Source organism: Mytilus galloprovincialis, chromosome 3 (assembly GCF_965363235.1).
Source record: "Mytilus galloprovincialis chromosome 3, xbMytGall1.hap1.1, whole genome shotgun sequence".
NCBI lineage: Eukaryota > Metazoa > Mollusca > Bivalvia > Mytilida > Mytilidae > Mytilus > Mytilus galloprovincialis.
This window is the reverse complement of record NC_134840.1, coordinates 62,644,175-62,657,971: the sequence shown is the minus strand read 5'-3', so window position 1 is coordinate 62,657,971 and position 13,797 is coordinate 62,644,175. Positions and strand designations below refer to the sequence as shown.

The following is a 13,797-nucleotide window of genomic DNA, read 5'->3' as shown; positions in this document are numbered from 1 at the left end:
CAGTCATGTTCTTATCTTTCTGTAATACAAAATAGAGAAAATTGCTTAAAAAAAAACAATTTCTAGAATATTTCTTTATATGCATAATTTTTAATAACAATTTCTGTAGAAGACAAGGGTTTCACTTAACCAAACAGCTTCATAACCGTCCTCCAGTAGCTGTGCTAGTGAAGTACTCCATTAGCTCAAATTGTAGAGCTGTGGCCTACTTTGACAGGGGTCGTCCCCAGATTCAATTTATGGAAAATACAGTGGTAATATAAGAAGGAATGTCATGCAATACTGTTCAACATCAAATGAATTTAAACTATTTCCTGTATATAAACATATAGTTATGAATAGATTTTAAATATTTTACCTGTTTAATTCCATTTCTTTTTTCTGTAGATAATCTATCAAGTTCACCATCATAACAGCTGTTCACATGTGTTTGTAAGAATATCCAACCATTCTGTAACTTATCTACTAGTGTTTTCCCTGGGACAACCGATAAACTTGTCTGAAACACAAGATTCATTATAGGACTTCCAATCAAAGTAAAAGGATAATTTTCAAAATTTGCATTAAAATTGTTTAAGGCTTCTTTCATTGTCTTTAAACATTGTTTGTCAAGCTAATTTTGTTTCAAATGCAAGTGGGAAATCTTCTTTCAATGACACATTTTTCATGGACAATACTTTATGAATCTGTACACTTTGTTGCTCTTCCCAACTTTTTAATTTTTGTCAAATTAGGATGATTGTTTTACAAATGAATGCACTTGAATACTAAAAGTAATAGCATCTTTTATGTCAAAACACAACAAATTTATTCAATAAAACCGGTTGGGTTAAAGGAACCCCCAAAACATGACATGAATTGTAGGTGAGCTCAAACTTCTGTGAAAGTTCAAATTTGTTAACCATACAATTTTACTGCCGAGTAATAACAGATGAAGTTTATTTTAATGGTCATGGTTTAATTCAGGTTGTTTTTATTGCCAACAAATTATCTCCCCTTTTAAATGATTGAATTTCCACTGTAGAGATCATGCCATTTCATGGGAGCTCTTGGAAATTAATCAGTTTATTCACTTTGTGTCATTACTGAGATTATCATACTTTTTTCAAATTTTGTTTATGATTGATGCTTAGACAAATCTTTTATCTTTATTCAAATTTATTTCAATGGAATTTCGGAGGAGTCATCTTCAAAGTACAAAATTATTTACAATAAGCCAAGCCTGTTATTATGCAACTACTTGTCTTTTTAATTATAAAAGAGAGACATTTTATCTGTTATCTTCATACTACAATTTACATATGTATACATTGTACCAGTAAATACATGTATATTGTAAAAATATTCCTAAATTACATGGCTGCAATTAACTTGTTATAAATATGAACAAAGATGTTAATTATCTTAATATTTTCATTTTGATCATTTTTACCTTTTAAATAGAGAGCTCTTTTTCCATTGATTTGATTTCACTAAGTGCCAACCACAATTCTAAATTATTGTTCTACTTAATGTATAGACTTACAGGTATTTCAACAGTCTCTGATTTATCCTTGTTTTGTTTATCCATCAAGTCTATAATCTGTCGTATTATTACGGAATCACTCAGAAGTCTGGAGAGGTTAGCAGTCTGAGGGTTCTCAAACTGTTTGTCACCCATTCTTGCTACCTAAAAATGAACAAATATATAATATATATTGGAACTAAGTTTTATATTATATGATAAAGGTAAACGGACAGAAAGTCACAGGACAAAAAGTCACAGGACATAAAGTCACAAATTTGATAGGACAAAAAGTCACAAATAATTTTTTGACAAATTGTTTGAATATATAAGATAAAATCTTGAAATATTTACTTTTTAATTCACAATGATTCATATATTCATGTTTAACTTTAGGAAATGTGTCATTATACTTGAAAAATGAAGATTTATTTAATTTTAATCATGCAAATGATATATTTCTTGGCACCATGAAGCCATTTAAGTGCCAAACCACTTTGACATTTTGATTTTTAACAATTACTTGATCAATTTTGATATTTCTTGGATAAAATTTGTTAACAAAGTTGGTTTATATACAATAGTTCAAGAAAAATACAAAAATATTTTTTTAGAAATAAGCGTGTTTTATTCAAAGAAAATAATCAGAAAAAATGAATTGTGACTTTTTGTCCTGTGACTTTTTGTCTGTGACTTTTTGTCCTGTGACTTTCTGTCCTACATTCATGATAAATATGGGAAGTGAATGCTTAAATCCTTGTTTCACTTAGAACATTACAAAGAAGATCAGAACAAAAATGATCTATTGTTTATGCCAAATTATGATCTTGTTGATGATTATAATACATTATTTTCCAACTGGTGCTATTTACTAAGAAAATTTTGATGTCACAAAGCAAATATCTTCATGTGACAATGTCCGAAGACAAATTTTCCCTTGAATGACCCTAGTTCATCTAGCAGTTTATTTTTCTTATTTGTAAATCACACATTTTTAATGACTTTAATTTCTTTTCTATAAATTTCAAAATGCTGGTATTTTTTAATAAATAAATTTTAATGAGAAACAAGAAGTAATTGTAACAGGATGCTGTTACGAAGTCTCCCAAACAAAGCTCCCATATTAATTTGACTTGTTTAATTGTCCCATACAAGAATATATATGGTTTAGAGGTGGGGATCTTGACCGTTTACAAGTTTTCAAACAAGAGGGGGTGGGGTGACCCCCTAGGGACTTCCCTTTTATTTCATTTCATTTATTTTATTGTCCCCTACAAGAATATATATGGATTAGGGGTGGGGATCTGGACCGTTTACAAGATAATAGAACATTCTCAAATTGAGCGGGGTAGGGGTAACCCCCATGAACTCTCCCTATATTTCAGTTGTTGTGTTTTATTGTTCCATACAAGAATATACATGGTTTCGGGGTGGGGATATGGACCGTTTACAAGTTTTCAAACACGACGGGGTGGGGTGACCCCCTAGGGACTTCCTTTTGATTTCTTTTTATTAGTTTTATTGTCCCCTACAAGAATATATATGGTTTAGGGGTGGGGATCTGGACCGTTTACAAGATAATAGCACATTCTCAAATTGAACGGGGTGAGGGTGACCCCCAGGGACTTCCCTTTAATTTCATTCGATTTGTTTTATTGTCCCCTACAAGAATATATATGGTTTAGGGGTGGGGATCTGGACCGTTTACAAGATAATAGCACATTCTCAAATTGAACGGGGTGGGGGCGACCCCCAGGGACTCCCCTTTAATTTCATTCGATTTGTTTTATTGTCCCCTACAAGAATATATATGGTTTAGGGGTGGGGATCTGGACCGTTTACAAGATAATAGCACATTCTCAAATTGAACGGGGTGGGGGCGACCCCAGGGACTTCTCCTTTAATTCATTAAATTTGTTTTATCGTCCCATTCAAGAATATACATGGTTTAGGGGTGGGGATTTAGACCCTTTACAAGATAATAGCATATTCTCAAATTTAAGGGGGTGGGGATGACCCCCTAGAGATTCCCCCTTTATTTCACGTGATTTGTTTTATTGTCACTTGATCATTTCTGAAGACTGTGTGTGTTTATCACTTAAAGTTTTAAAGTTATATTCATTTGAAAATTTTCTAAAATAAAATCCCATAGGGTTCTATAGTAAACCCCTCCCTTCTTTTAGCCCCCCAAAATACCCCTAAATAGACCCCAATGTACAAACGAACGATTGATGGCTCACCTAGACATGTTAGTCTAACATTTTATGAAATCCTAAGTAAATCTGACAAGTGGTTTTGGAGAAACGCTGCGGACAAGTTCATTTTTTAAAGTGGCGGAAAAAGAAAAAGAAAAAGAAAAAGAAGAATAATAAAAATAATAAGAACTGAGCAAAAACAATAAGTCTCCAAACTTTGTTTGGGAGACTTTGTTTGGGAGACTTAATAAAGAGAATGCTGACATAGAGGTCTCTTAACACAATCGCTCTGATGGAGCATTCCTTAGTTAAAGCACTATTAATTATATGTATCAGCGGGGGAAATTATGACAAACTATAGGCTCTAAAGAGCCTGTGGCTCACCTTAGCGTATGAAAATCTACAAACTATATCGGCAAAATTTGACTTTTTAATAGATTTTGCACAACAATCATTTTTGTGATTTATCTATAATAATTTCTATTATATATGGCCTAATTAAAAGTATAGGTAATGTGAATACTTGTTTATAAGATATACTTACTGGCCTGAATCTTGATGGTGGTACAGGAATAACATCTAGAAAAAATATATCTGTTGACTGATCAGCCACATTTAATGACAGAGCTTTAAACAAATGTTTCAGTAATGTCTTATCATTTGTCCATAATCCACGCATGTGTTCCCTTAGCTCTGTAGGTGTTAAGTATCTCTGGGTACCAGTAGATTTTGAGGGATTTTGATTCTCTTCCTCATCACCTGGATCTTCTTCTTCTTCTTCGTTTTCTTTATTACTTTTGTCATTTTTCTTTTTCACTTTAGACTTATCTCTGTGAATGATAAAAAAATATATTATAAATCTTCAACGATCACTCATGGTCAAAACTAATAAATTCCTGCCATAAAATCAAATAAATATGGATTTTTATTTTTGTCTAAGGTCATGAAAGTAGTTACAGATAAATAGGAAGAACCTAAATCTTGAGGATATATGACAAAATTTTATGCAGCACTCATGTAATCAACCTCTAGGATTTACCACAGTAAACATGTTAACTTATTTTTTAAATGTAGAGAGTCTTATAACAACAACACTTTAGGGACTGCTGCAGAAAATTTATTGATCGACATGTTTCGGTGCCTAGGGCACCGTCATCAGGATAAAAACAATACATAAAATCATGTTGAAGTAAAAAATCGGGTTGTTAAAATTTAAACGTCACAATGTTACGTTATTAATAGCAACGTACTGAAAGTGAAAGTGAAAGTTCATTGGAAGTATGTAAATAAATTATAAAAAGAAATTAAAAATAAAATGTTTTTGTTGTGAAAATGTTTGTTAAAATTATTCTGCCAACATGTGTTTGTCCTCTTGCATCGTGGAAAGAATAATACAATAAGTTGTCAGGCTGTGTATATACTGTATAGGTTGTGTGGTCTGAATGTTCTGTTAACTTTCTTCCCCAAAATAGACGACATTTTATCAGCAATTCCGTACCATTTCGACTGGCTTCCCTTGGCCAGAGGTACTGCTTCCAATCGCGTCAGGAATGCTGTAAAATGTTTCGGTCGCCGAAAGTAAAGGACAAAGTATAAATATCACTAGTCTATGTTGAATTTTAACTATGTGTTCGTTCATCAAACTATCGGGAATGGCCAGTAATCTGTAAAAGTTGTTGTATCTCGAGGGTTGTATGTTTGATTAACATATTTTCGGGAGCATCAGATTGAATTTGAAGAATACGAAATCGGGTGCATTTAATTTCAAATGAATTCTGTTAGAGAGAAATAATTTCCTATCACTGTTCTTTTCCTCCTTAAGGCTCGTTTTGGGTTAAGATGGTCCGTTATTATCGATTTCTTTTCTTGTGGTTGATGGTAGCATTCTCGGAAGGTTCCTGTGGGTGCCTCAATAAAATATAACTTTGTTTACTCTGTGCGAATGGCTAGTATGATTAGCGCTGGTTGCAACGGCGGTTCCTTAAAAGGAATGCAGGGGTTCACGATAAAAAAAATAAAATCAATTACAAACGAAAGTGAACCAACGCCTGGTGAGTCTGTAGTACGGTAGAGTCCATAAAGTGGATACCCGAGGGTATGCAGGGTCGTTATGATAAAAACATAAAATGTAGAGAGTCTTATAACAACAACACTTTAGGGACTGCTGCAGAAAATTTATTGATCGACATGTTTCGGTGCCTAGGGCACCGTCATCAGGATAAAAACAATACATAAAATCATGTTGAAGTAAAAAATCGGGTTGTTAAAATTTAAACGTCACAATGTTACGTTATTAATAGCAACGTACTGAAAGTGAAAGTGAAAGTTCATTGGAAGTATGTAAATAAATTATAAAAAGAAATTAAAAATAAAATGTTTTTGTTGTGAAAATGTTTGTTAAAATTATTCTGCCAACATGTGTTTGTCCTCTTGCATCGTGGAAAGAATAATACAATAAGTTGTCAGGCTGTGTATATACTGTATAGGTTGTGTGGTCTGAATGTTCTGTTAACTTTCTTCCCCAAAATAGACGACATTTTATCAGCAATTCCGTACCATTTCGACTGGCTTCCCTTGGCCAGAGGTACGGAATTGCTGATAAAATGTTGTCTATTTTGGGAAAGAAAGTTAACAGAACATTCAGACCACACAACCTATACAGTATATACACAGCCTGACAACTTATTGTATTATTCTTTCCACGATGCAAGAGGACAAACACATGTTGGCAGAATAATTTTAACAAACATTTTCACAACAAAAACATTTTATTTTTAATTTCTTTTTATAATTTATTTACATACTTCCAATGAACTTTCACTTTCACTTTCAGTACGTTGCTATTAATAACGTAACATTGTGACGTTTAAATTTTAACAACCCGATTTTTTACTTCAACATGATTTTATGTATTGTTTTTATCCTGATGACGGTGCCCTAGGCACCGAAACATGTCGATCAATAAATTTTCTGCAGCAGTCCCTAAAGTGTTGTTGTTATAAGACTCTCTACATTTTATGTTTTTATCATAACGACCCTGCATACCCTCGGGTATCCACTTTATGGACTCTACCGTACTACAGACTCACCAGGCGTTGGTTCACTTTCGTTTGTAATTGATTTTATTTTTTAAATATTGAATTTATTTTCAGTGTGTTCTTGTATCAATTAAGAAAGCACTTTTAAGATGTACAGTAGCTATAGGATATTATGATAAAAAAAAACATGAAGCTGAGATGGTTTACAGCCGATTGCATTGAGTGTGTAGGTAATGCTAATCTCCTTGGTTAGCTTGCTTGCTAGCTGAACAGTGAAGTCATCATTAGGTAAGGTATAATATCCTCCTTTCAAACTAGGCTTATCATACAGACGGATAGATTGGTTATCTGTCGGACTAGTCTACTTTTTAAAGGAGGGTAGTATACCTTACCTAATAAGGACTTCAGGGTTCAGCTAGCAAGCAAGCTTACCAAAGATATTAGCCTTGCCTACACACTCAATGCAATTGGTTGTAAGATAGTAATAGTGAACAATGAAGCATGCCCATCAACTCATATATTTTATATTTTCTGAAAGCTTTATACAAATACATAACCACTGCTGCCATCAGATAGTAATCCCTATATCTTGAATGCTGCAGCAATTATAAACTTATCCTTAAAAGATGATCCGTGCTGTAGAGTGGCTGAGTTTAGCATAAAGTTTTTCCTTTACATTTAATAAATACTTACTTAGAAGATAATTTATGTTGCAGAAGTATCTTGTTGAAATGCTCATGATGTAATTTCTTCTTTTTCTCTTGGCAATGTGGACATTTTATTTGTTTGGCCAAATACTCTCTCAAAAAGTTAGTGACAAATGATGTCCTGGCAGCAGTTATATGTTTTGATGAACTTTTTTCTATTGTGCTGTCTACAAATGAAAGTAAAAATATTTTACAACAGAAAGAATGGTCACAGATTTCTTCTTATTTTCTATACTGGAAATTGCTATTTTCTATCAGAAAATTGTTGTTCAATGTATGTGAAGGTTAGCCTAAAAAAAACCTTCATTTAGGAGGTAATAACTCCCAAGAGGAGAATGTCTTATTCTGTATGTGCCTGTCCCAAGTCAGGAGCCTGTAATTCATTGGTTGTCATTTGTTGCTGTATATCATTATTTTTATTGTTTTTCATTCATTATTTGGTACTTATCATATATTTAGTACAAAATACAGCTATTTTGTATATCTAATAAAGGTTGTTTTTCTAGTCTGTATCACCTACCCTGTATCGCATACCCCGTATCGCATAGCTAAACCCGTATCGCATACCCCCGTATCGCATGGTAAAACCCGTATCGCATACCTTTTTTTTTTTTTTTTTTTTTTTACATAAAGTTTTTTGTTTTTTTTTTGCTTAAGAAAAAATTTCCTCAAAATAGGTAATTTTTTTTAATGACGTCATTGTTTGGTATGTAACGTCACGAACATCAAGTTTGCATATTTTTTGGCACACTAAATGCAACTATAAAAAATACAAAACACTCAAATAAATACAATAATAAACAAAATATTTTTAAAACAGCAGCAGGCAAATGGTAAGGTAACCCAGGTGCTTTGTATAAGCAGTTATTTTAAGGCTTTGAACCAAAACAAAAGCAGAACTGAAGGTAACCCAGTGCTAATCTATTGGGATCAGAAAACAGTTCATATAATATAATACTCTTCTGTTGAAATATATGATAAAGCGTATAATACATGGCAAAATCCGTATCACATGCCGTATCACCCTCGACCAATATCATCCCTCGGGCCTAAAGGCCCTTGGGCTGATATTGATGTCTCGGGATGATACGACATATGATACGGATTTTGCCATGTATTATTCTCTATATAATCAGACCATTAGTTTTCTAAATTGAATTGTTTTATGATTGTCAGATCATGGCCTTATATAGCTGACTATGTGGTATGGGTTTTACTTATTGTTGAAGGCCATACAGTGACCAATAGTTGTTAATTACTGTGTTGTTTGGTCTTTTGTGATGAGTTGTCTTATTGGCAATCATACCACATCTTCTTATTTTTTTTATATGGCCATGTGAGTTAAAAATGTTGATAATAGCTAAATTTTGACTTCACAAGATAAGGATCTTTTAATTTCTTTTTCTTAATTTCTTAAATCTCAACATGAATGGCTTCATATGTGTAATTCTGTGTGAACTGCAGTGTTGAAAATGAGCAAAAATAAAATATATATTTGAATGGCATTCCAATGACTAGGATTTTAATCTAACAATTCTATATATAGGACCAGGAAGGAATATGCTTACCTTTTATCTGTTTTTGTACCCATTGGTTTACCTTGTCAGGTATCTCATCTGAGTCTTGCATTTCTATTTGAAGGTGGTTTCCATATTGTTCTACTTCCATGGCTGATGTCAAAAGTCCATGATCAAGTAATTCCATTTGACTTATGAATACTGCACTATTTATTGTTTTAACTGCCATTCGTGTACACTCAAAGCAAGATCCACATAAAGTCTACAAGAAAACTATTTTAATTAATCATTTACAAAATAATGGTCAAACATGCATGCCTACAAATTTTTTTTTTTGCCTTACAAAATTTTTCTTTTACCTGATGACACTGTCATCTGCCTTTCAAACACTTTCTTTAAATTGTCAGAATACATTTTTTATTGGCTACAAACAGTGGTTGCCTTGAGTACTCAGCAATCATGCTAACCAGCTTACATCAACCTCACATCATTATTTTGAGATGATACCTGTGGATTCATTATTATTTGTTGAATAACATTTTTCATGGATTTTGTGGATAAAGGTGAACCACTAGTTTAATAATTTACCGAAGTACAAATTTTCTATAGGCTTGATTGCAGACTTTGGCAAACCCTTAAATCGTCATTGAAGGGCAATAACTCCTATTAGAAGTCATCGGACAATACCAACAATGTTAACCTTTTGGTAGATCCTTCCTAGTTGTTAATTTTCACTATTTAAAATTTCTATACATCTATTAGGTAAAAGGTAAAAACACAAACAAATATCATTCAAAGGTCCTTAACTCAAATGAGGAGACATTTAACCTTGAACTTTATAGTAGATCTTGTCTTGTTGATTATTTTTTTGCCTTTGAAGTCAGTTGAGCTAAAAACAAGTTCATATCTTTTCATTTTTGTATGAAATAACATTATTAACAACTAACAAACCTTATACATTATCTTGAAAAATACAGGATTGAAAACAGGAACAGGAAGTTCAATGTGTCCCATATGTCCTGGACAATGGACAAAGTTGAGACCACATGTTCCACACACATCGGTTTTGTCAGTTGGACCTGAAAATATATCACAATTTACAAGACTGTAAAAAATAGACAGGCCAGACAAAAAATATCAAACAAACAACTATGAATTGTATTATTGTTTTATTTTTTTCCTCTACAGAACCACCTTAATAAAATTTCTATTTTACCCAATATAATGCTTCTTTAACATTAAAAGGAATAAAAGCAATGATATTCTTTAAGTGTCTAGAGAAATTCTGACTGTTAATTAAATTCTTATAAATATTCACACTTGGTTTCTTTTTAGTCTAATATACATATATATTCATGGTCTACTGTATTTTCATGCATAATTTTATGTACTGTATCCATGTTTTTTAATCTACAAATCCCATGTTATGCATAGCACACTCTTTTAAGTATTTGTAATTTGTTTGATGAACTCATGTTCCATTGACTTTTCAGCCAGGTACAAATTTATTACAACAATTACTGTATAACATGATGATCAGAGTAAAGATCTGAAATACAAACTCTCTGTACCTGTATTTTCCTGAAAAGCAAAAGCTATATATATTTTTAATGTTAAATCTAAACCCCAAATCTGTCTATATTACATTTCATTAAGTTGTAAATGTTTCTTGGAAAAATTCCTTCAACGGTACTTATATTGTCATCCAAAAACAAAAATTCCTTCAACGGTACTTATATTGTCATCCAAAAACAAAAATTCCTTCAACGGTACTTATATTGTCATCCAAAAACAAAAATTCCTTCAACGGTACTTATATTGTCATCCAAAAACAAAAATTCCTTCAACGGTACTTATATTGTCATCCAAAAACAAAAATTCCTTCAACGGTACTTATATTGTCATCCAAAAACAAAAATTAGTGATTCACAAATGAACTGATGAAAAGACATAAACCATACCCCAACCCTTCATATACAGGTAAAATAATAGGAAGAAAATATGCATCCCTAGACTGTACCTAATGCTGAATCATATAATCCTCCAGGATTAGCATTAAGAAGTGTATCAAATGTCTGTGCATTATTTATTTCCTTCACGCTTAACTTCTTTATTTCAGTGTTGTTATAAAACTCAAAGCTGACTGAACAGAGAGTCTGTGTTACAATTTCTGTTTCCTCCATTGTTTTGACAAATCACATCTGAAAAAAAAGTAAGATGACACAATAATTTCAATTGTTAAATACAAGTTATGGCCTAATATAACAAATATCTGGAACAAACATATTCTGTGAATTTAAAAATTGTTGCAGGGTTATATTATTGTGAATAATGCAACTGGATGGGTAAGCATGGTTATATCAGAACTCACATTCTGATATGTGATTCATATATCTATATGCATTTATTCATGATCATGAAATTGCAATAATTAATTTATTGCATGTTTGTCAATTCTTAAAAAATCGCAATAAGTTCACATAATAATTTCTGAATTAGCAGTAACAAGTCATGCAGTAGGTCCAATCCCTTTATAGTCTTGATAGTCAAAAGTTCTAACACTTGCTTTAATTGCAAATCTTGTTTTTGTTAATTTACTCACAATATTTATAGACTAGTAATGATTTACAGCTTTATTCATTACATGTATTAAGGAAGGACTGATATATTTTTCTGTCTATGAAGAAATAACATCAAAAATGTGGTGCACACTAAATAACCAGGATAGCGGGTTATTTTAAAGTGTGAGCCACTATTTTTTATGTTATTTCCAATAGACAGAAAAAATATTAGTCATTTCTTATAATTTAATTCTAAATTCCTTTTTAAACCAGAGTAAAACCATGAAAAAATGTTGATGACGTCACAGTCACATGACAAAATTACATCTATGAGCCTATAAACATAACAACGTCAGCCAACCAGAAGATGTGTTACATCCAATATTAAATTATTTGATTATAAGCAGAATGTATTTGAATTATTGAAGGCTGTGTGTTGTCCTACTGGTTGTATAAGAGGTATTTTGGTCACTTTTGTTGGATAGCTTTAGCATTTACATATACTCCACATTTTCTATTATTTCTTATTTTAAAAAGTGATTCTCTAATCTTTCACAGCTTCAACCAGTGTTTGACTAGCTTTTCATAGTTGTAAATTGTAGTTTTCATGAAATTGGTCAAACTGATTTTCTGTTTGTTTGACAGTGCTAGGTGTATATAATATACAAATGTATAAATACATTGTCACATCCAACAAATGGGAAACTATTCCCCAAATGAATAACAATCCTTCATTTGAGTAATCATTTGGTAATGCTAAAAAAACAAAATTTTCTGAACTTTAAAGTCTTTTTACTTAAAATGGCATATACATGTATACATCTTAAACAGCATTATATCTTATGTTATTAACAATACATTGAACTACATGAGTGTAAATTAACTTTGTGTAAATATCTGTTTTGATTGTATTGTAATTTGTATGTGAGGGCCTCAGGGAAGATTAGTTTATTGTAATGTAACTAACTGAGTTTACCCTCTTTAAATAAAGAATTTATCATTATTATTATTATTATTATTATTATTATATTATTATATATTCATGAAAAATGCAGTAATTTTTCCAAAATATAATAGACCAGTAAGAGACATTTTATTAGATTTTAAAACAATTTTTCCTGACCATTGCCCCAATTTCTTGAAACGAAGTTGACAACCTTTCGCTTTGCTCTATAGTCGAGATTCACGTTGATAGTAAACATGCATATTTAAAGTCAAAATATGGTATATTAGTATATATATATGGAACAAATAAGTGATATATATTAAAAAATCTGAGATTTATGATAATAAGGGGAGGGACTTTATATGGGGGGCTCATTACAGGATCCTGTCCTCAAGCACCTATGATTGATATCTAATTGTTCTGCTAAACAGACTAACTATCATGACTATGTAATAGATAAATTGAAACCTTATGCAAATGGTGTTTTTATAATAGAACACTTCATAATAGAGAAGAAAATTGTCATTTTATTTGTTTCTATCAACTTTTAAATTTTTTGTTACCATAGTAAACATTACAGTAAGCATTATTTATCGCCTTCTCTAACAAAGAGCTTCGATTCTTTTGTTCTATTTCCAAGGGGTTTCCGCCTGAGTAATAGTAAATTAGCATAGTTTTTAATCACAGGTACTAGTTTCTATCCATAGGAAGACCAACTATCAATTTACTCGTAAATATACAACAAATAATTCAGAGTTCGTGAAAAGTGGTGGTCCTCAGGATTTTACCACCAAAATTTGGTATAGGACCGACACAGTTTTGGTATTTTTCAATAGAATTAATTGTGAGGACCTGCAAATTTTCTTCAAGGACCACCAGGGAAAAAAGATTTAGAGAACTCATTAGGTTGAAAGTGGGTCTTCCTATGCCATGGATAGAAACAAGTGCCTAGTTTTCAATTCCTTTTGATGAACCTTAGTCATATCACAGGAGTTTGAAATCCTACCAATAAGGGGGTAAAAATATACCAAAGTCGACTACCACAGTAGAGCTTCTCTCGAAGAGAGAAGCGAGAAAAGCTCTACTGTGAAAGTCTACTTTGGTATATTTTTACCCCCTTATTGATAGGATTTCAAACTCCTGTGGTCATATATACTATAACAAATAGATTGTGATTTGTGCATACCTGCATGAAATGTGAACAAAATGTCAGCAATAGAAAGACTTATTATCCTAAATTATCACATTCAGAATAAAAACAACATTACCACATGGAGCATGGAACAGGGGATTTACAGCGCAGGGGACAGAATCTACTGTTACGAGTAC

The 13,797-nt window shown here is 32.0% G+C and overlaps 1 protein-coding gene across 2 annotated transcripts in view; it reads right to left on the bottom strand.

The window, feature by feature from the left end:
• Positions 1-13,797, bottom strand: part of LOC143068591 (DNA-directed RNA polymerase I subunit RPA1-like) — a 39,001-nt gene extending 25,204 nt beyond the window's left edge. The window contains exons 1-8 of one of the 2 annotated variants that reach the window (XM_076242775.1): positions 13,655-13,797; positions 10,982-11,162; positions 9,913-10,040; positions 9,013-9,223; positions 7,431-7,611; positions 4,244-4,529; positions 1,526-1,669; positions 359-499 (exon numbers count right to left, since the gene is read on the bottom strand). In XM_076242775.1, the coding sequence (XP_076098890.1) occupies positions 359-499; positions 1,526-1,669; positions 4,244-4,529; positions 7,431-7,611; positions 9,013-9,223; positions 9,913-10,040; positions 10,982-11,144 (1,254 nt within the window). In that variant the 5' untranslated portion in view covers positions 11,145-11,162; positions 13,655-13,797. The remainder of the gene's footprint in view (positions 1-358; positions 500-1,525; positions 1,670-4,243; positions 4,530-7,430; positions 7,612-9,012; positions 9,224-9,912; positions 10,041-10,981; positions 11,163-13,654) is intronic. The other variant, XM_076242776.1, reaches the window with a different exon arrangement.